Below are 21,765 nucleotides of genomic sequence, written 5' to 3' on the forward strand. Positions count from 1 at the left end.
ACAGCGCTTTATAAATAAAAGTTAATAATAATAATAAATAAAGTTGAGGTTACATTGGCCCGTTACAGATGGGCCTTAAACTACGGACTCAGTCCGTACTAGGGACTGAGTCCGTACAAACTGGCGGTGCCGCATGGGGGCCGCCATGACGACATCACGAACGCGCCACCTCCAAATGGGGCGGCGTGGACGTGATGTCATTGCGCCGCGCGAGGGCGCTTAGTGCGCCCTTTCGGCGGAGCAGGAAGGAGCTCCGAAATGGACCTCCTTCCTGGTTTGCGTCGCTGGCGCAGCCGTGTCAAGGCTGCACCAGCGACGCAAATCAGAAAAGGGCCGAGCAGCCCCTTTCTGAGAGTCCCCGCCACCGTTGGGGTGTCCTTGGGGCTTGAAGCCCCAAGGACACCTCTTTCCAGGCCGCGGGGAAGCGGCCTTTTGCCACTTCCCCATGGCCTGGAAAGCAGCGGATCGGGGCCTCAGAGGCTGCCATTCTGGCAGCTGAGGCCCCAATCTGGCAGGGAAAGGACCGCCCCAAACAGGTGGTCTGTAACGCATAATTATAACATTCTATTGAAGTTTCACACTTTGTCCTAAACCAACGCTATCCAACATAATCTTTTAACTGCAGTAAGCCCTCAGTATCCGCAGGGGGCCACGCCACCATTAGGGACAATGGAACTTTGCTGCCCTGGCCACCCAAAGCCCGCCTTGCCACACTCAGAAATTATTACTATGCTATATAATTTCTGTATTAAATACAGCGCGCCTGCGTTATATGCGGGCGTGTTTTACGCGGATTCCAGCATACACTGGAAGCTGCAATGGAAGTGAGGGAGGCGCACACCGGAAGGAAACAATGGTGTGTGCTCCTGCGGCATGTGCCCCGTGCGCCGCTGCCGCACCTCTGCAGGCACGAGCCCCATTCATTTGAATAGAGCTTGAGCATCCACATTTTTTCCTTTACGAGGGGGGTTCGGAACGGATCCCCTGCACAAGGGAAGGGAGGACTGTACACTGCTTCCACTGTTTGGATAACAGCCTTAAGAATATCAAAGTAATCATTTATATTTGTATGTATATTTACATGTTACCTGGAACTACCAAAAACACAGCAGATCTGATTTCTAGCACAGAGAAGTGTTCCATGTTTGAATTCATGCTGAAAGCACAGCTTGAGGTTTAATTTTTAATTTAGAAGTTCAGGATTAACAAAAGTAAAATTCAAAGATACAGCCATGTTAGTCTGTAGAATTAACAGAGTTCTACTTCAGCAAACCACATACATTTTTAATACTCACTGTGTCAGTACATCAATAGCACATGGGATGGGAAGAAGCAATCTTTCAATAACTTCATCTGTAAGGAGTCCCCCACAATGGAGAATAAAGCTTTTGACAGCTGAGAACAAGATAAATAGATTATTACAAACTGAATTTTTCTTTCTGTAACAGTTATAGACTTGCGAAGTCAAAGGCTTTCATGGCCAGAATTCATAGTTTTTTTGTGGGGTTTTTGGGCTATGTGGCCATGTTCTGGAAGAGTTTACTCTTGACGTTTCACCAGCATCTATGGCTAGCATCTTCAGAGAATGTTGGCATGGGACTGAACTCAGGAATCATTTAAAGGATGGCACTACTTATTTTGACAATTTAAACAGAAGCATGAATAGCTATAATAAATGCCACCTACCACAGAGAGCACCTGCACGGCTTTCCAATGTTACTTGCCATGTAAATGAATCACCTCGGCTCTTCTCAGTTTCTAAATCTTTAGGAGATAATGGAAATGCACATTTCCACAACAGTAGCATCCGTGGAAGATGGTGCTGGACAACTGCAGGACCTATAATTTATAAGATTTGGACATTTTCCTGTATAAATTCTATCAAACAATATTTTTAAATCAAGTATCAACAATTAGGCAAGTCTCAAAGACATTTATTAGCAGCTGCGATACCCCAATATGCATGAAACTACTGATAATAAGCAGCTTGGTTACATATAGACCTCCAAATTCCTTTAAATCTAGCAGGCACTACCTGTATGTTTTTAGTAGAGCAGTAGAAAGCCAAGGGTAGTAAAAAAATAATAATCTGGAAATGCCATGCAAATATCTTCCTGAAACATGCCAAAGGGACAACTCTCCAAGGAATGTGAAATCGAAGGCATCCATAGACTTTTGTGAGTTTTTCAGGCTATGTGGCCATGTTCTAGAAGAGTTTCTTCCAGACGTTTTGCCACCATCTGTGACTGGCATCTTCAGAGATGAAGATGCCAGTCACAGGGGCTGGCGAAACGTCAGGAAGAAACTCTTATATAACATGGCCACATAGCCCAAAAAACCCACAAAAAACTCTCCAAGGAATGTCTTCAAATTTGCAATTATGTTGTTATTTTTCAATGGTGCAAGAAAAATATAATAGCAAAATTAGGATTGAAGGTTTCTACTACATTCCCCTCAGTGGCTTCCCATCACTGAGCACTGTGGGAAACAGAATGCTACATTCAATAGGTCTTTTCTCTTGGTTCAACACAGCTCTTCATTTGTTCAGAAATGACTGTGATGATATAACATGAGCCACTCCATTAGAGTGCACTATATCTGTCTTCTATTGCTGCTTGTCTGTGTTGTATTTCTCATATTTTAGCAAGCAATTGCGGTTTCAACTCTGTGCTTGCACATCACTTACCCTGAGCAACTCTGAAGAAGCATGAAGTATATAGGGGGCCCACTGTATCTATCGGGGTTTGGATCCAGGACCTCGTATGGACACCAAAAACTGCAGGAAGGGAGGCAGTAAGCCCTGTCTGCCAGGCACATATTATAGAGGAAAAGGAACCCAAATTACCCTTGCCCAGTGACTCTCCTGCTCACATCCACAGACCCAGGGCAGCAGCACAGCTGGTGGCAACTCCCAACCACCAGGCACACATTTTTGGGGCTCTATTACTGCCAGGGAGCCTGCCAACTGCTGGTTTCCACTTTTGAAGAAGTGGCTGTGCTCTTTGGTCATTCACAAGAAGAAAATGGGAGCTGGTGGACTCCCCAGAGGTGAAGGAATCAGCAAGTGTACCCAGAGGGCTTGCTGGAGCCTTTGTTTCTGCCCTGAAAATTCTCGAACAGATGGTGGAGGCGAGTACAAGAATCATTAGTCAACGGCAATTTGGGTTCCTTTACTCTCCCTCCATTTGTAAGGGCACTCACTTAATAAGAGCTTCTGTATTTTTGTATTCCTCCCCTCTGAAAATTTTGAGTCTGCAGCTAGTTGAATCTCCATATCCGGAGCCCACAGATACAGCAGGCCCACTGTACACTGAAACAACAGATTAGCATGTAAACCAGTCTGTAGAGGATTAGAAAGTAAGTTGAAATAATTTGCATTCCACATTTCCACCCATTTATACTACAGGTATACCTCAGTTAACAAAGTGTATGTGGTTCTGGGCATTACTTTTTTAACAGAAAATTTGGTAGCATAGGCAGAAATAATAAGCATAAGTTTCTATACCACAAAAAAGAAGAACCATTCAATATGTTTCAGGAAACCTTTTTTTTTTACAAAAACTAAACAATATAAACATGTGAAATAAAACAATCACGTAAGGTAAGCATCATGAATGTAAACAAACACATTTTGAATCTTCTAGAAAGTATCTGAAAGCTTCTTCTAAAGAGAATGAAACAAGTGACCAGGAATGGCTTTTTCTTTCACTAGCCTCCATTTTCTTATGATTTTCAGCTTAGTGGCCAACTTATAAATGTATGCTTTTTCACATGCTGGTGGGGAGGACAGGACTAGTGAGGCAGGCCTATCTGGTCTCCTTTTTTGCCTTTGTTTTGCTGTTCACAGATTCTCAATAAGAGATTCTGGAAGCAATTACTGTTTACCTTGCCTACAGGAGGATTCACTAGAATATACTCACATACTTTCCCAGTTCAAGCTTTACTGTCTTGTTGTTAATTAAATGCATGACTACTGAAAAATAAGCTAGACTAGAATCCCACTCTTTTGTAGTTCAAGCATTGCTTATTGTATTGCTTACTGCAGACATACTGCTGCAACCTGAGACAGAAAGCCTGTGTTGTTCCAACCTTTCTTCATTATCCCCCCTATACTACAGACGCTAGACAGAGGAAAAGGAGAAAAAGGGGAGTCTGGAAAGGGTATGAAAGACCTTTGTAAAAAAGGAGCTTCACTATAAGATGCTTTATTAATTGAGGTATGCTTGTATTTCTTTTACTTTTGGAAACTTTTGGGTTTGCTTATGAGTTTTAAATTTAAAAACAACTTAAAACAATTTAAAAACAACCATTAACAATACATTGTGCCCTGATGTGTGTCCTCTTGCTACCACACAGTTCTCTATGTAATAAATGAATAAATGAAAATTCTATAGTTTTTAGGTAAAACTGAAAACATTTTCATTAAAAACTGGCATTTGGGGGAAAAGCACACATGTAGCAACTGGAGCATAAGCTGCCGCTGTGCATGGAGCCCAAATGCTGAAAAGGGGAAACCTGAAATCCTAATATTCAGCTCTTTGACAAGAAGAAAAATAAGGGCCATATCTCAGTTTCCTTCCAAAATTATTAAAGATTCCATCTTCAGTTACTGCTCTACAAATGCCTGGTTGCTAAGTTTGCCTATGGAACTATAGAAAAACTAGAGGCATATAAGCCGCTTAATACCATAGAAGGCAGATATGAATACTTGTAACACTTTTGGAATGGACATCCTTTTACTTTTACAATGCCTCTAGGACAGTGGCATCAGCTTTAACCAATTTAACTGTATTCTTGGCCAGCTGTATGGGAGTGCTTACAAAGATGAACTGTTACATTAAAAATAGGATTTCCTTTTTATAAAATGCAAATCAGAACTTCATACTCAAATACTGACACAGTAACAAAAACAAAGAGCTACAGACAATGACTTAACATCTCACTTGAAAAGACATAAAGACAAGATGATTTCACCTAATGTCATGAGGGCAGCTATCAAAAGCCATCCAGACTGCATTCGTTGTACTGAAATGCGACTATTTTGAGAAGCAGAACGTAATAAATCCTCAGCTACCATCATGATGACCTACAGTAAAATAAAACAATCAGTGTATTCAAATGGAAAACACAAAATTCAATGCTTTCTGGATGAAAACACATATATTGTTTATACATATCTACTGAGCTTCTACATATGTATTAGCTTCAATGAACATAATAGTAATTTCTCAATTGACCCTAAAAAGGCAGGTGTCTGGGAGGCTGCATTACCTTTCAAAGGGAGAGCATAAAGGGGTGTCTGAATCCATTAAGTAACATTTAAGAGTAGATATTCCAGAATATCAAGGAAGTCTCTTGAAAGTTTGGAGGCCATAAAACAGACTTCAGAAAATTCTACAGTGAGAGGACACTCATCAGGAACTTCTGTGCAGTTGTAACCTCCAAGTACCACATCCATCTGCTGGGCTGGCTCTATCTGTGGGACTCCTTTGCAACATTTTGTACGTTCTCGTGATGTAAACTTTTATCTGTATTGCTTCTAACTTTTGTAAAATGCCTTGTATCACAGAATTGAGAAAATAAAATAGTATACTATGGCATAAACTTCAAGTTTTTGTAGATTATATTCCGCTTTCTCAGTTATTGTGAAGTACCATATATACCCGACTATAAATCGACCAGCAAACTTTTTGACCCTCTTACACTGCCTGGGTGATGCTTCCAGGCCAGATTGTGTGAGTTAAAATACAGTACTTACATTGACCCTTGGATAAGTCAGCTCAGGTTTTTGGGGTCAATTTTTTAACCTAAATTTCTAGACTTATACATGAGTATATACAGTACCTGTCTGGAGTTAGTAGACATATACTCCTATTGTTTCTCACTGTTCATTAGTTGATTGTGTTTAATTTGGTACACTTTTATTTTTACTGAAACCTATTATTATTTGTTTTTATTTTTATTGTGTGAGCTGACCAAAAAAAATTACATTATAGCATGATCTAACAACAGCATATATGTATGTGTGTTTTTATGTATGAGTAAAGTTCCATCGGATAGGTCCAGAATGGTTGTATGATGGGAACTAATAGTTAACCACTGAGAAGATCTATCTTTGACATCCACGACAACTCAAGATAATAATAATATACAACATTTTAATGGCCAAAAGGATTGTTTTTACATGGTTGCTTGCACCTCAGTAGCTGAAGGAGATCCTTAAACAGGATGCCTGGTATTTTGTTTGGGAGAGGTTTATGTTGAAAAGATATGCCAGCTGACTTGAGTAGCACAGCAACGTAAGAATTAGACATGCTGGATTAGTACAGTGGAGTGGGCAACAGTTGGCCTATGGAAAGATCATGAACTAGAATCCTCATATTCATGTTTCATAGCATACTGCTTCTGAACTCTGTTGTGACGTATTTATGTTCCATGAATTTATCCAATTCCCCTTTAAAGCTGTTCATATATCTTGTGGTAGTCAATTTTAAGTGATTTAGTTTAGTTTAAAATAGTTTAAACACTTATTTTTATCTATGCAGAATCAGCTTCAGTAGATGACCCTAAGTTACAGTATTATGAAGGAGAAAACCTTTTTCTTCTCACCCACTGCCTATTCATAATTTTATATATTTCTATCATGTTTTCCTCTCCTTCTTCTACGAATCCTTTTTGTTTAGGGTATCCCACCATATGCTGCAAGCACTAGGTAGGTAAACATTTCACAGATCTAATGGAGATCTAGCCAGAGTTAAATTACAGAGAATGAGAATTAGAAGCAGATGCCATCCAGCAAAGGTGGCTGGAATGCAAATTACCCATTCCAGATTCAAGGAAGCATCAGTGAAAAACTGTAGTACAAACATGCACATTCTTGGCCTGAAGGCTTCATGTTTCAAACAGACATGAAATTGATCTGCGTATGCACTTCTAATTAGCCATGTTAAAAGAAAATGCCAGCTGACTTGAGTAGCAAAGCTAAACAGTTCTCTCTTCCATTATCCAGGAACACAGAACCCAGATTTTTCTCTGTTGTTGACAAAGCTGTGATACTTGTGGGAAAGGAGTGAGCTATGGTAATCTGCCAATTTACACCAACAGCAAGCCAGGATGAGAGTAGGGAAACTTGGAACCTCTAAAAATAGTTTCCCCAGCTCTTAAAAGTTCAGTCCAACACTGTCTGTTTTGGAAACATCAAAACACTGTTTGAGACAAGGGTTTTCTTAAACTCTTAATTCAGTCTCCACTATCAAAGCATAATAATTTCTTTATCCTTTTTTTCTACCTGTATACTGATTTATGAAACAGTACATTCAGTCTTTTGCTGATACTATGTGCATGTTAAACAATGATAATTATAGTTTTCCAACATTACATTGGTGTGTGTTATACATTTATCCAAGAGTGAGCTCCACTGAAGACAAAAGACTTTAATACTTTCCATAAACATGCATATGATTGTGCTTTCAATTATATATGAAGGGCACACCTCAGAGCTATATAAAAATGAATGTATCAGCACAAATTATGATGGATATATGTAATGAAGAAATGAAGTAACTTAAATATAATATATTCAGTTTAAAAATAGTAGTTGCATTTCACAGAACATATGAATTAATCTGTTAAACTGAACCACTTAGAAATTTATAACATTACAAAGTTTTGCAGTCTGCCATCTTCATAAGGCACAAATGTCAGCTGTTCCCTCTAGATTTTATATGGCATAAAAAACTGAGTGACACAATAATGTATACATAAAATGAATACACACTTCCATGACAAAATGCTTCTCAGGATAAAATACTGAAGATGCAACTGATAAATACAGTTTTGACACTACAATGCAGTTTTAATCATTACCTTCCCTTTGCAATGTGGAATTCCTAGAGGACACTGTCTGACAACTCCCAACAAAGCGGCAATAGCAAAGCTGTAGCCAGTCACTGCTTCAGGGGAGGATTTGAGTGCTGTGAGTCTCTCAACACAGCGATCCAGAAGTGGAGAGAGAAAGCAAGGTAATGCTACAGCAATGCAGCGTAGACACCATGCTGCAGCTAGCTGAACAGAAATGCTAGGATGAAGGATAACAGATATGACTGCATCCAAAACTCCTGGAAAGTCACAAAATTTTAGCAAAATTAGCATACTTTCAGAAATGACTTCTGAACATACTGAAGAATAGAAATATTAATGAAGCTACAACAGATATACCAGATAATGTGTTCCAACAATATTTTGTCTTGATACTGTACTGTTCATTTTAATCTAAGTTTTTTCCCCTGAAGCTCAAAATCTTTGAAAACTTTTCATTTACTTTTTTTTAGTACATGCTTAGTCTGCCAAATTTCTGCATTTGCAAGTAATCAATATACTGTATAGAAAATTTGTAACTTTCTTTCTATAGACCATATTAAAGACTGGTCCTAATTCCTGCATTGACCACTGTAACATCGGCCCCATACAGACAGGTCAAAATAAAGCTGCTTCAAGTCACTTTGGAGGTATGCTGTTTAAATATTGCATGTGTCATAAGAGTCTGGAAGCCACGCCAAAGGCACGATCCAGTCCAAAGGACTGGAGCACAGCTTTGACGCAGCTTCTGGACTCTTGGGATGCCTGCATCATTTAAATGGCATACCTTCAAAGTGACCTGAAGCAGCTTTATTTTGGCAGTCTGTATGGGGCCATCATTAGTCTCCCTTAAGTCAGTCATTAAAGCAATGGCCCATCTCACAATCTTCTCCTTTCCTTTTTCTGCTATTATTTCACTGTCATTTTTTCCTTATCTTTTCCTGAAACTTCTTATGCTTACTTTCAAATGAATCTGTAGTCTTTAACTGAAGTGTGTTTTTCCCCATTGGTAATTTTAATAATTATTATTGTATTTTAACTGCCTTTAAAAAATTTTTTTTTTAATTTTTAATTTTTTTGTACATGTTGAGTATCCCTTATCTGAAAATCCAAAAGTTTTAAAGCACTGACATGACACTTCAAGGCTTTGATTTTGGAATATTTTGAATTTGGATCTGGGAAAACAAGTAGAGTAATATATACTGTATTTGTGAGACTGAAGAGAGACCCAAGAGATGCAAGGCTAGAGAGGGACATGACTGGAGAGAGATGCAAGGACCTGTGAATGGCAGAAATCCAAGTGTAGTGCTTGTTGTGGATCTGTGCCTTCAGCCATTTCACAGATCCTACCGCCTCTCTCCAGCCACATCTCTCTCCAACTTCATATCTCTCTCCATCATTGCAAATACAGTATGAACTATGCTAATTATATTCCAAAAATCCCAAATATTTCAGAATTTGGAAAAATCCCAACTTTGAAACATTTCTGGTTCCAAGCATTTTGGGTAAGGGATACCCAATGTGTACTATTAATTTTTATTTTGTTTAAGGAATTGTATATTACCTCCCACCCACAAAGGCTCTCGAGGTAATGAACAAATAAAAGCAATTCAAACAATACAAAAGTAAAACATTTTTAACACATTACAATACTCTAAAAACTTTTTGAAATGGTATTAAAACAATCCTAAAATATAATGTTAAGACAGTTAAAACAGAACGATTTCAAACATTTTTAAAGGCCATGCAGAACAGGATAGTTTTGGCTGATCACTGGAAGCTCAGAAGATATGGAGCCAGCCTAACTTCTCTGGGTAGAGATTTCCACAGTCAGGATGTGGCTACAGATAAAGCCTTATTAGGTGAATATACTGACCTAGCAGCGACATACAACAAGGCCTCTTCTGAGGATCCCAAAATTCTGGCAAGCTAATAAAGGAGGAGGCATTCTTTCAGATATCCTGGCCCCAAGCTGTTTAAACCAGTACCCTGAATTGAGCACCCCTGACCCAGTCTGGCTGCTGCATTTTGCACTAGATGCAACTTCCAAACACTTTTCAAGTTCAGGCCCATGTAGAGCACATTATACTAGTCTAACTGGAAGAGAACTAAGGCATGAATCACTGTGGCCAGATTTGTCTTTGATAGCCGAAACTGGGCAAAGACACTCCTAGCTACTGCAGCAACCTCGGTTTCCAGATGCAGCATTGGGTCCAAGAGCACCCACAATCTATGAACTTGATCTTTTAGAGGGAATGCAACACCATCCAGAACAGGCTGTGATTGCACCACCAGTTGGTTTTCTACCAATCAACAGTATTTCAGTCTTGTCTGGAATGAACCTTAGTTTATTCATAAATATTCAGTCCTTTTCTACAGCCAATGATTCAAGACTTCCATAGACCCCTTTGCATCAGTTGTAAAAGAGAGAAAGAGCAGGGTATCATCAGCATACTGATGTCACACAACCCCAAAACTCCTGATGATCTCTCCCAGCAGCTTCATGTAGGTATTAAAAAGCACATGGGACAGTCCTGAATCCTATGGAATCTCATCGGCTAATAGCCAAAAGGCTATTCATTACCCCATTACCCCGCTCTGGGAATGTTAAGTCTGGAAATAGTGGAACGACTAGAAAGCAATGCCCCAAAGTCCCATCTCAACCAAACAACCCAGAAGGGCACTAAGATCAATTTCCATTTTGGGAGCCATAAAAATTGTTTAGGACCACAAAATTCAGAAGTCACCAACAATGGTTTCATTACAATGTTATACAGATCTTAATTATCTTTACAGTTAAAAATGTCATTTTCTTGTACTCTTCTTATATGTTCTTCTTCTTCTCATATATATATATAATTTTATTGATTAAAATACATAAAACAAACAAAACAGAAAATTTCACAACCTACAATCAGCATCAGGTTACCCCAGATGGCTAAACAACATAAATCCCTAATACTAAAAAACACTTCCCATCCTTTAAACTGTATATCTCTGTGTTTACTGTACTTTCTATTTTTTTATTGTCAACATTAATAATAATTTCTACCATCATCCTTTTACTTGTATTACCACATTATCCTTCCAATAAATCAAACTTAGTTCCCTTAATAGAAAAAAGGAAGAAATTCTCATTTTTCCCTTTTACATCACACTCTGAGATTGCGTTCTATTATTATTTCCAGTGTAAACATTTCTATACATACGGTATATTTTTCTTATACCATAGAACATTGTTGACTATTACTTCATCTGAACCATATATCATAAATTTGATAGAGAATAACCACAAGTTTATTTATACCTCTTATATCCTCCTATCCATTCAATAATCATTTTCCAGTGTCTTACTCCTCGTTCAATGAGTCATTTTCTTATTCTTTCCTTCTAAATATTTCAGAACCTAAACCCAGTCATTCTCCCATTTATCTTCTTTGCCGTTTCTTAGCGAGATTGTAAGTTTATCTATTGAGACCATATCGTATAATTTCAGATACCAATCTGGTATGTTTAAAGCTTTATTTTATGTTCTTCTAAGCTTGACTTCCAATGCTAACATTTCTTGGTTTTTAATCAGTTCTCTTATTTCCCCCCCAAAATGTTCCCAAAGTACTTAATCTAAACATATTTTACCAAATGCTAACTTATATAATAGGATAATTATAAATAATGAAAATTTAACCATTATATATGTTAATTAATTTTTTGTAAAAAATTCAGGTCACAAACTGATGCCCTAGACGGTTAGGCTAAATTTTACTCACTCTTGGAATATTGTCTCTTGTTGTAATTCTGCAATATACTGAAATAAGCCAAAGTATTTAACTGCCTTTTTATTTATTTCCATTTTGTCCCCCCCACATCCAAAGGCTCAAGAACTGAAAGACACATTTACTAAACCAGAGAGAACAATTACCTGTACTAGAATCTTGCAACACTGGTGCAGCAGTAGTGCCTAAGCCATATATGAGGTTTCCAAGCTCTTCTAGGGCACATATAAGCATATTCTGGCTTGCTACTACATCTGTTGAACCAATACGAGTTTCCACATTACAGTCACTTGTTGCAGCATCTAACAATATAACAGAAATTTCTGTGTCAAATAATTCTGGACAGGGGAATGGGGTGACTAGCATGTACCATATTCAGTACAGTTTTACAGTTAAAATAAGTTCTCATCAAAACAGTAACCATTTAAAATTTAAAGTAATTGAAGGAGAAATAATAGATTTTTAAAAACATATTCTTTGCATATTTGTTATAGACAATTAATAGCTTTCAGATACCTCGTTTCTCAAACTGGATCCAGGCTATGGCTAAATTAATTCTTTTTCAGCTGTCTATGAGTGTACAGCTTCCTCTTTATCCCTATACACACATTCAGCAATATTTTAAACACTGCTGTGTGTTTGAAACTCCATTATTTTGTATCAACCTCCCGTATCTCATTTCTATTCTAGAACAAACAAACAAACAAGCCAAAACAAAAAAGGAAACTATACTGAAGCAGTTGTGCTTGAGAAGACGGTTAAGACTAACTTTATAGGGTCAGTCTATATAGTTTTATCGAAAATACTTCCAGCAAACTTTTTGACCATCTTACAATGCCTGGGTGATGCAGGCAGATGGAGCTGCTATGTATATATAACCTTGAACTTCATTTAGTAGACTTTTAAGGCAGAGGAAGGTAAGCTATGGCCCAAAGCAGCCAGTCTCTAAACTTTGGTCTGAATCTAGCTGCTAGTCTCAGTCAGAGTAGATCTACTAAATCAATGGAATTTACATAAATACAGACTTACTATTTAGCAATTGATTCAGGAGGTATACTCTAGCTGAGGCTAGCAAATAGATTTAGATCCTACAGGTATCAAAACCTACATAATGGTGGAAAACATAAGGACCATTTTTTTGCTGAAATTATGACTCGTTTTTTAAAAAAATGCACAGAATCACAGAATTGTAGAGTTGGAAGAGATCACAAGGGCCATCCAATCCAATCGCCTGTCATGCAGGAACTCTCAATCAAAGCATCCCTGACAGATGGCCATCCAGCCTCTCTTTAAAGACCTCTAAGGAAGGAGACTCCGCTACACTCCGAGGGAGTGTGTTCCACTGTCAAACAGCCCTTACAGTCAGGAAGTTCCTCCTAATGTTGAGGTGGAATCTCTTTTCCTGTAGCTTGCATCCATTGTTCCGGGTCCTGTTCTCTGGAACAGCAGAAAACAAGCTGGCTCCCTCCTCAATATGACATCCCTTCAAATATTTAAGCAGGGCTATCATATCTCCTCTTAACCTTCTCTTCTCCAGGCTAAACATCCCCAACTCCCTAAGTCGTTCCTCACAGGGCATGGTTTCCAGACCCTTCACCATTTTAGTTGCCCTCCTTTAGAACAACAAAAAAGATTGTTAAAGGAATCTGAATTTTTGCAGGGATAATATTACCATCAGGGTTAGAAAAATCATTACATAGCCTTCCTAGGAAGATTAGGAAATGATATAAAGTACTACTGAAAAGGAGGGGGAGGAAGGATGGCAAATAATCTTGTTAGTCCCATACCCACAACTTTCTTCAGCTTCCAGATGGCTTGACAAATCTCCTTGGCAGTTGCAATTTGAGCTTTCTCCCCAAGAAGGCCTCCCACTGTAGCTCGGAGGATAAATGAAATACAACGGCGACAGCAGATAGCATCCAACTGAGTCTGAGTAGCTTTAGGCTGAGACTGAGAGACAAGGTCTAGAACATGGGAGAGCAAGGCAGAGAAATTCCTTTCAAGCCACTGCCCTCCTAATGTGGAGATAAATACCACATAAGCCTGAAAGACATTTGATTAAAGAAATATTTTACAGCAAAATCATCTCAAAGATATTGTATGTTCTTATAAACATCTCAGTTTCAACATGCAGGCACTCATTTCTTAATATATTGCAAAACCACCCAACCAATTGTGTTAACATCTTAAAAAGCAGTATGTTTACAGCCTCTCAATGTGAAGTGAGGTCAAAACATTTTAGTTTTCAGTCATTCAAACAATATACCTCATTAGCCAAATCTAGATGTTATGCTGGTGGGAGGAGGGAGCCCTGCTTTCAATTAAAACAGAAACAGCACCAAGGCTAGCTTAATTGTAAGTTCATTTGGTTTCTTTCTGTTTTATTTCATAAAACAGCCATTACTTATTATGTATAATGTTCAGTTTGGCATCACTGAACAAAAGCTTCCAGCTATTTAACATTCTGTACACAAAGCACACTTCTGGATTACGAATAAATGTTTAAAACTACAGTATTAAGCTACAACAATCTATAACCCTGTGAAAAGCTGGGGATTCTCATTCGCTCCCTACAAGTTTTAATTAATGTCTGTAAGAATTAAAATAGTTCTCCTTAGTACATTTTAAAAAAAATAATTAGAGGAATTACAACAGAAAGACAGAATACAGAGCTGTTGCAAAAATACACTCTGAAGGTCATTTACCTTGCTGTGCATCAATTCCTACTCATGAAGTAATGAATAGGTTCACTTCATAAATACTGCATGCATATAGATAAGCAGACACAATGGGAAGTAAGTACTGTATGTCAAGCAAGGACTATCCTAGTTATTGATAGTGATATTTGGCAGCCATCTCTTTTAAAAATAATAATACAAAGTAAGTTTTGACATGATTTTACTTGAAGGTAGAAAAGAAAGAATAAACCTAATAAGACAGTATTGTGTCTGACTGAGCATAAAAGCAAATTATTTCAGTGGCTTTCTTTTTCCAGAAAGCACAATACAATACTGCTAACTTAGAATAGAAAGGCTATTACAAGAATCCATTCTCCAGGGAAAAGGCATGGTCTGAGATGAGTTTTTGTCTTCCTTTTGTAATTTGGTTGAATGCATTTTATGAGGAAAAACAAGAGATGCTTTCTCCTGCTTTTAAACAGGAACAGCTAGGTTTTTGTTTTGTTTGTTTTACCTAAAAATACCAGCCCTGATACATTTTCCTCAGTATCCTTAATATAAGTTCTAAACCACTATGTGTGATGCTGTTTAGACAAATCTATTTTATGTCCGGAACTAGAAATTACACCTTTCTAATTTTTTAAATATGGTACTTCTGATGGCAGGGCTGATTTTGCCACACAGTAATGTGACCTGCTTCAGGAGCCATGGCAACTTCCATTTATTGGTGGTGAAACTGCTCTGATTCTAATCCAAACTTTACAGGAGGTATACAAAATAATGAAACTATTTAGGAAATATGGTTCTGCCCCTTTGCTTGCTTCTTTAAAATTCAGACTGAAACTTGGAGGCACCCCACTGTTACGGAAGCCATCATCCACTACTAATAAGGGGGAAACTGTTCCAAGCAAGAATGGTGTCACAATCATGCACCAAGACATGGAAATGTGTGTGGTATAACATGGTTTAGATTTTACTTGAGGTAGCAATATATCTTCAAGGGGCATGATATGAAACATCAGCACAGAACTGGGGAATGTGCGAGTTCCAGGTGTTGTTGAACTACAACTTCCAATACCTCTCACCACTGGCTATGTTAACAAGAGCTGGTGGGCACTTTCCAACAATATTTGGAAAACTAGAAGTTCCCTATACCTGCAGTAGCAGGTAGTAAAGTCTTATATTTTTCCGCATTCAAGTGCTAAAGAAGCAACACTATATCCCCAAAGCAAATTGCTACATTTATTGTGGCAAAGCTCTATTGACACTACAACAAATCAGGCTGTGCTGCTATTTTACTGAACATGAAAACATCTCTGAAATTAGTTATTTTACTCTTTTTGTAATATTGTGGCAACTGAATGACCAGTTATGCACTTGCCCTGACAAATTACTGATCAGGGAGAAGATGCAAACATTTTGCTTTGAGTCTCACAAGTGCTTAAATTCATGGTTGATCAGGGTGATTTCTTTCTGACTTTAATTAAGTGTTTTGAGGAATACTAGCCATTTGAGCTTCCTTTGTGATACTGGGAGGGACATTCACTGCTGCTGAAGAGCATAGCAGTTTGAATGTATTGATTATAATAAACTTATATGAGCTTCAAATAGTAAAAGAAAAGGTTGCTTACCACATGATGACAGAAAACTATAAATCGGGGTGGAGGGACTCAGCAGGGCATATTGTCTACGCAGCACCGGCATGTTTTCATGCACTGGAAGTGATGTGATGTCAGTTAAAGCAGTCATTTTGGCCAATTTTTGTTTGGGCACTGGTGGGGCGAACTGGGGGCTTAGGAAAGCAAATGACCACATTTGTAGGCAGGTTGCAGGGGTTCAGGGCTGGCTTTGGAGTGAAAAATCACCTGAGAATAAACCTTATTTTTTGTTTGTTAGTTAAATTTTGGAGCTTTGAAGTCACAGTGACACATTTCAGGGTTTCTGAGCTATCCCACGAACCATATGCAGGCTGTGGACCACACTTTGTCTACCCTGGCTGTGAATAAAGGTTTTAAAAATATTTTCCTATTTAGAATTTTGAACAAGAAATAAACAAGGTATCTTTAATTTCCAAGTAAAGTACTTAGAAATATTAGAAACAAGTAATAATCAGTCTACTCCAATATATTTAAAATTATTAAGCTGTAAAATCAATTAACTAATATAAGATTTCAGTTACTAGACAGTGCTATGAAATAAATTATTTCTAGGAAAAAAATGAAATAAAAGCATGCAAAGGTATGTTTAAGTTCTGAAATATAAGCCCAACCTGAGTGACTCCAACTCTAACATCCTTGCTGACTGAACTTGTTCCCTTCAGGATATCACCACTGGCTCGTAGAAATCCTGAACTTCCACGAAGGAAACCTGTCCCCAGTAGTTCCAAAGCTTCTTCAAATGAGATTTTGCGAATATTTTGTCTGGCAGATGCTATTTTGGCCATAAATATATAAATAAGACTTTAAAACACACATTAGTAAGACTTACTCCCCTCCCTTTTTATCACAATAAAATGTTAAGAAGCCTGTCCATATCCAAGTATTGGTCTGAGGCCTGTGTTGATTTGTATATCTCCCAGAAATAAATTCAGATTTTACATAAGATCAGTTACAGAATTACTAAAATGAGTACCAATGTAGACTGTTTTTAATCCACACCAAATTTATACAGTTTATAGCAGGGGTAGGCAAGCTTTTTGAGCCAGGGGCCGGGTTGCTGTCCCTCAGACAACTGGGGGGCCAAAGACAAAAAATAAATAATTAAATAAATTTTCAAAAAAATAAATAAACAAACAAACCAGGACAAATGTAGGACAAAAAATTCAGATAGAGGACACTTATACTAAAAAATGGAGGACACGCAAAAAAATTTGCTGATTTTTAATTTTTTTTAAATATAAATGCATGTTTTGGAGGCTTCTATAGACAACTGCCCCCTTGCCCACTGCTTGCTCCCCCGCCCGCCGCTTGTCCGCCTCCTCCTGATAAGCCAAAAGCCCCGTGCCCTTGCGCGAGAGGCCAAAGGCCCCAGCGGCAATCGGCGGCAGGACCGGGCAGGGGCCGGTCCCAATGCCTTGCCGGGCCGCATCCGGCCCGCGGGCCACAGGTTGCCTACCCCTGGTTTATAGCAAAGATGATTTTAAGAGAAAAGGTTTGCTTTACACACTAACAGGCCCAACTGTTTAAATATTACCATTACCAAGCAGAGGCTCTGACAAGGTGAGACTGTTGGTGTAATATATATGCTAACATGAGAAATGGCATTATACAAGCCTTATACAATTATTGCAACAACACTACCAGTGCAGACAATCACAGAAATGTTTAGTTTTAACTCGCTGAATGAGTAAGTCTGAGTTAGCACTTTTCATGCTAGGTTACATAGCTTAATTTATAAATAGCCTAATTCTTAAAACAGTCAACTTACATTTTTATTACAGTGTATAATTGAAGTTAGGTGCTGGACCAAGTGAATTCCAAACACTATTAATATCCAGGTCTACTCAAGAAGAGCTGAGATGCAGAACAGCAGAGGACAACTTTTACCTATGCAGATATTGTTGGATTCTAAGATACACCGTCCCTCACCACTTGGCTATACCAGATGGGTTGATGGGAGTTGCAAACCAAAAATAGCTGGAGAGCCACAAATTGCCCAGAACATCAACTTCATTAATAATTCTGAATAATTTTCATCTAGATGCTTTAGTATGGTTAGTTCCTATTTAGGTATCATAGGTGAGACAATGGGAAATTGATTGGGTCCTTTTGTCTGGGCAGCAGATATTATAAAGCTGAAATACCACACCAGAAACCCTCCTCTCTTGTTGCTTCTGCCATTTCCCCTTCTCTTTTTGCATTGCTCCTTGCCTTATTTTCCAGTTTGGTTGACAATACTACCAAACTTTTTCTTCATCTTTTCTCTCAATGTCTCTCTACATTATAGAAAATATTTTTTAAAATGTGCCCCAGAATAAAGGTACACTGAACACAAAGATCTAGTTAATACATGGTGTTTCCTTTCATACTGGCTGAAATAATGTAGGAAAAATCTACATCATTTGTTATAACCAGATCTTGGAATTTTTTTAAAAACTACATTGCCCCAAACCTCCCCCATATATGGGCTGAGGATTCTGGCAGCTGTAGTCCAAAAAAGGGAACTTTTCTAAGTTCTGACTAAAACCATACATGCATTTACATGTATCTGTTTTGAAGGACACTCATTACCCATTGCTACCTATTACTCCCCCCACACACACACTTGTTGGTCAAAATTACTAATAAAGCTTACCTGTACCTTGTTTAGATGTTACAGCACTAACCAACACACAACCAAGAAGCTTAGAAACAGCCATTCGAACATCATAACTAGATCCCTCCAAAGACTTGAAGCACAGAGTTACAACACTATCCAGATCTGTACTCCACATAAAAGTTGCTTCACTCTGAAGTTCAAGAAGACACTATAAAAAGATAAAATAAAAATGAGTGGGAAAGGCAGAAAAAGGAGACAGAAGAAAGAATTTCAATCCTGACAGGCAAATGCTGCCATTTGAAATACTGTGCCTAAAACTGATGGAGTGTACTAAATGGTATCCAACTGCCTGTATGCCTGGTCTCCCCAGGCTGCTCTGGAGGATTCGGAAACAAATGAGAAGATCTGAGAGGAGTACAGAGCTGGCTGCAGAAAGGCAGAGAGGAAGGGAAAATTATTGTGCACAAGCCTGGTAATGTTAACTCTGGATATAGTATAATATCACATACTGCAATCACATACACATTTACCTTTCAATATTCCCCACTGTGCTGAACAAGACTTATTTCTGAGTACTGTAGAATTGTATAGGATTATACTATACGTGTTACTATATGTGTACCATATTATATAAAAATACTGCAAGTATTGTTATGCGCCAAAAAAGCAACCCTTAAGTAATTACAGGTCTACAAGGTTAATGAAGTAGACATGGGGCAAAACAAAGGGCCCAAAAGGGCCGCCCTGGGACTATGTGGGGCCCATTTGCATCAGGGCTGCAGCAGCCACATGCACCCGATCCTGATTCAGCCCGCCCCATGGTCCTGAACCAGTCTGCTGAAAATGAGCGGATTTCCCCCCTCCTTTTCGGGCCACTTTTGGGCAGCTCTTTAGAAAAGAGCCTCGTCCGGGGCAGCTTCTGGCCGTATTTGGGGTGTGCGTCATGTGCACACTCCACCCCTAATGCAGCCTGACAGCAGCCCTTTTAGGCCAGCTGTTTGAGGCCATGGTTCTGGGAAATACTTCAATAATAAAAAAAATTGCTACTTGGTAGAAATAATATGGAAAGAAGAAGGAGAATACACTACAAAAAAGAAGTGTGGTTGAACATGTTCTGGTGAACCTTTTTTAAAAAACCTAACAATATGCACATATGAAATGAAAAAAGCAGCTCAGGTAACCTTGAGACCACTTGAAGGCTTCCTCCCAAATGCATTGAGGTATACGTTTTTCTTTCACCAACCTCCACTTTTCTTATGATTTTTATTTTGATGGTTAAATTTACAGATCTATGCTGGTGAGGCAGGCTTATCTGCTCTCCCCTTTCCTCTGGCTTTGCTGTACATAAATTTCAGTAAGGGAGTCTGGGAAGCAGCTGTTTGCCTTGCCTATTACACATGGCTACAGCAAAATCAGCTAGAAGAGAATCACACTCTTTCACAGATGAAGCATTGTTTATTCCATTGTTTCCTGCAGACATGCTGCTGCGACCTGAGATCAAAAAGTTGTGTTTTTTAGGCCTCTTTCATTATCCTCCTAATCTACATGCTGTTAAAAATATCCAACTAAATAGAGAATGAAAAGGGGAATGGGGCATAAAAAGCATCTGTACAAAGGAGTTTCGTTGCCAAAGGTTTTATTAACTGAGCTATGCCAGAACTTGAGTAAAAATAAAATGATGAGATTTCTTCTCTAGTTCCTTCAATATGGTATGGAAATAAAGAACATATTTGCATAAGCCTGTATTCTCCTGTGTAATGTACATTCTTCTCAAAGTCTGTTATACCTATTTGTAATTTGTAACATATGGGAAGGAGTCTTCCAAGTGGCACAAATTCCGGCAGTAGAAGAAAAATCTGAACATGTAAATAGATATTTACTTTCAAATCACTTGCTGACTCAGTATGGAAAAGAAATTTGATACAATTATTAACACAGGCAGTTTAGTACAGTCAATGGAACTTTGGCGTGGTACAGACCGCCCCAAAGGGGCAACCAGCAGCCATCCCTGTTCGCGTCGGATTGGGGCCAGGGCAACCTCACTGGTAGCCCCTGCGGCCCCGATCCAGCATTTTTCCAGGCCTGGAAAAGGGGTGCCCTTGCACCTTAGGTGCCCAGGGTACCCCTGCGGGGCCGGTGCTACAGAGGAGAAAGGGGCAGCCCCCTTCCCCACTGCACCGTTGAAGTGACTGTTTGGTTGCCGTGCCAACGATGCATGTGCCGAAAAGGAGCTCTGTTTTGGAGTTGTTTTTCGCACCGTCGCCAGGCGGTCATAAGCAGCCTGGGGCAGGGTGGAGACGTCACACCCGCGCCGCACCCTTTGGACATGGTGCGGGTGTGACATCACAATGGCGGCACCACATATGGATGGGACACTGCCATTACAGCGTCGTCACGCCATGCTAGGGTTAGGGACCGTGCAGTTGCCACATGGTCCCTAACCTTAAAATCGGCGCCAGCAGGGCGCAAAAGGGCGGTCTGTACCGAGCCTTTGTTACCACATCAGGACTGCAAATTAAATTTGCAGGACACAAATATTGTTAGTTTTGAAAAAAAAGGTTCACTAAAACATGCTCAACCACACTTCTTTTTTGTAGTGTATTCTTCTTCTTTCCATATTATTTCTACCAAGTAGTAATTTTTTTTATTAAGGAAGTAATTCCCAGAACCATGGCCTCAAACAGATGGCCTAAAAGGGCTGCTGTCAAGCTGCATTGGGGGTGGGGTGTGCACATGACAATACTGGTTGCACACCAAACTGTCAGAAGATAACATGCATTTGTGCCCATGGTGGAAAATATAACACAACATACAACACTGAATAATCAAATTTTGAGTTCAGAAACTAAGCATGCTGACAAACTGCAGAAATAAAGCAGTCTGACACCACTACAACTTTCATGGTTAATTATAGAATCCTGGGATTTGTAGTTTGATGAGGCATCAGACTTCTCTGACAGGGAAGACTACATATCTCAGTTCCCAGGATTCTATAACATTGACTCATGGCAGTTAAAGTAGTGTCAAACTGCAGTGTGTGGATTAGACCTGGGTAAGCTCTAGATATGACTAGGAAAGAATTCTACAAAAATTCTTTCAGAATTCTCATAATTCTGCTGGTCAGCTACTACTAGAGAAAGATAATAATAATAATAATAATAATAATAATAATAATAATAATAATAATAATAGGCGGCTAG

General features: G+C 38.9%; 1 protein-coding gene across 8 annotated transcripts in view; it reads right to left on the reverse strand.

Moving 5' to 3' along the window:
- HEATR5A (HEAT repeat containing 5A) overlaps positions 1–21,765 on the reverse strand; it is a 96,114-nt gene that overhangs the window by 56,888 nt on the left and 17,461 nt on the right. For 6 of the 8 annotated variants that reach the window (XM_042464804.1, XM_042464796.1, XM_042464776.1 and 3 more), the window contains exons 6-13: positions 18,602–18,773; positions 16,578–16,738; positions 13,418–13,673; positions 11,777–11,932; positions 7,867–8,117; positions 4,975–5,086; positions 1,687–1,839; positions 1,296–1,395 (exon numbers count right to left, since the gene is read on the reverse strand). In XM_042464804.1, coding sequence (XP_042320738.1) covers positions 1,296–1,395; positions 1,687–1,839; positions 4,975–5,086; positions 7,867–8,117; positions 11,777–11,932; positions 13,418–13,673; positions 16,578–16,738; positions 18,602–18,773 — 1,361 coding nt within the window. The remainder of the gene's footprint in view (positions 1–1,295; positions 1,396–1,686; positions 1,840–4,974; positions 5,087–7,866; positions 8,118–11,776; positions 11,933–13,417; positions 13,674–16,577; positions 16,739–18,601; positions 18,774–21,765) is intronic. The other 2 variants (XM_042464825.1, XM_042464787.1) reach the window with 1 other exon arrangement.

Source organism: Sceloporus undulatus, chromosome 1 (assembly GCF_019175285.1).
Source record: "Sceloporus undulatus isolate JIND9_A2432 ecotype Alabama chromosome 1, SceUnd_v1.1, whole genome shotgun sequence".
Taxonomy (NCBI): Eukaryota; Metazoa; Chordata; class Lepidosauria; order Squamata; family Phrynosomatidae; genus Sceloporus; species Sceloporus undulatus.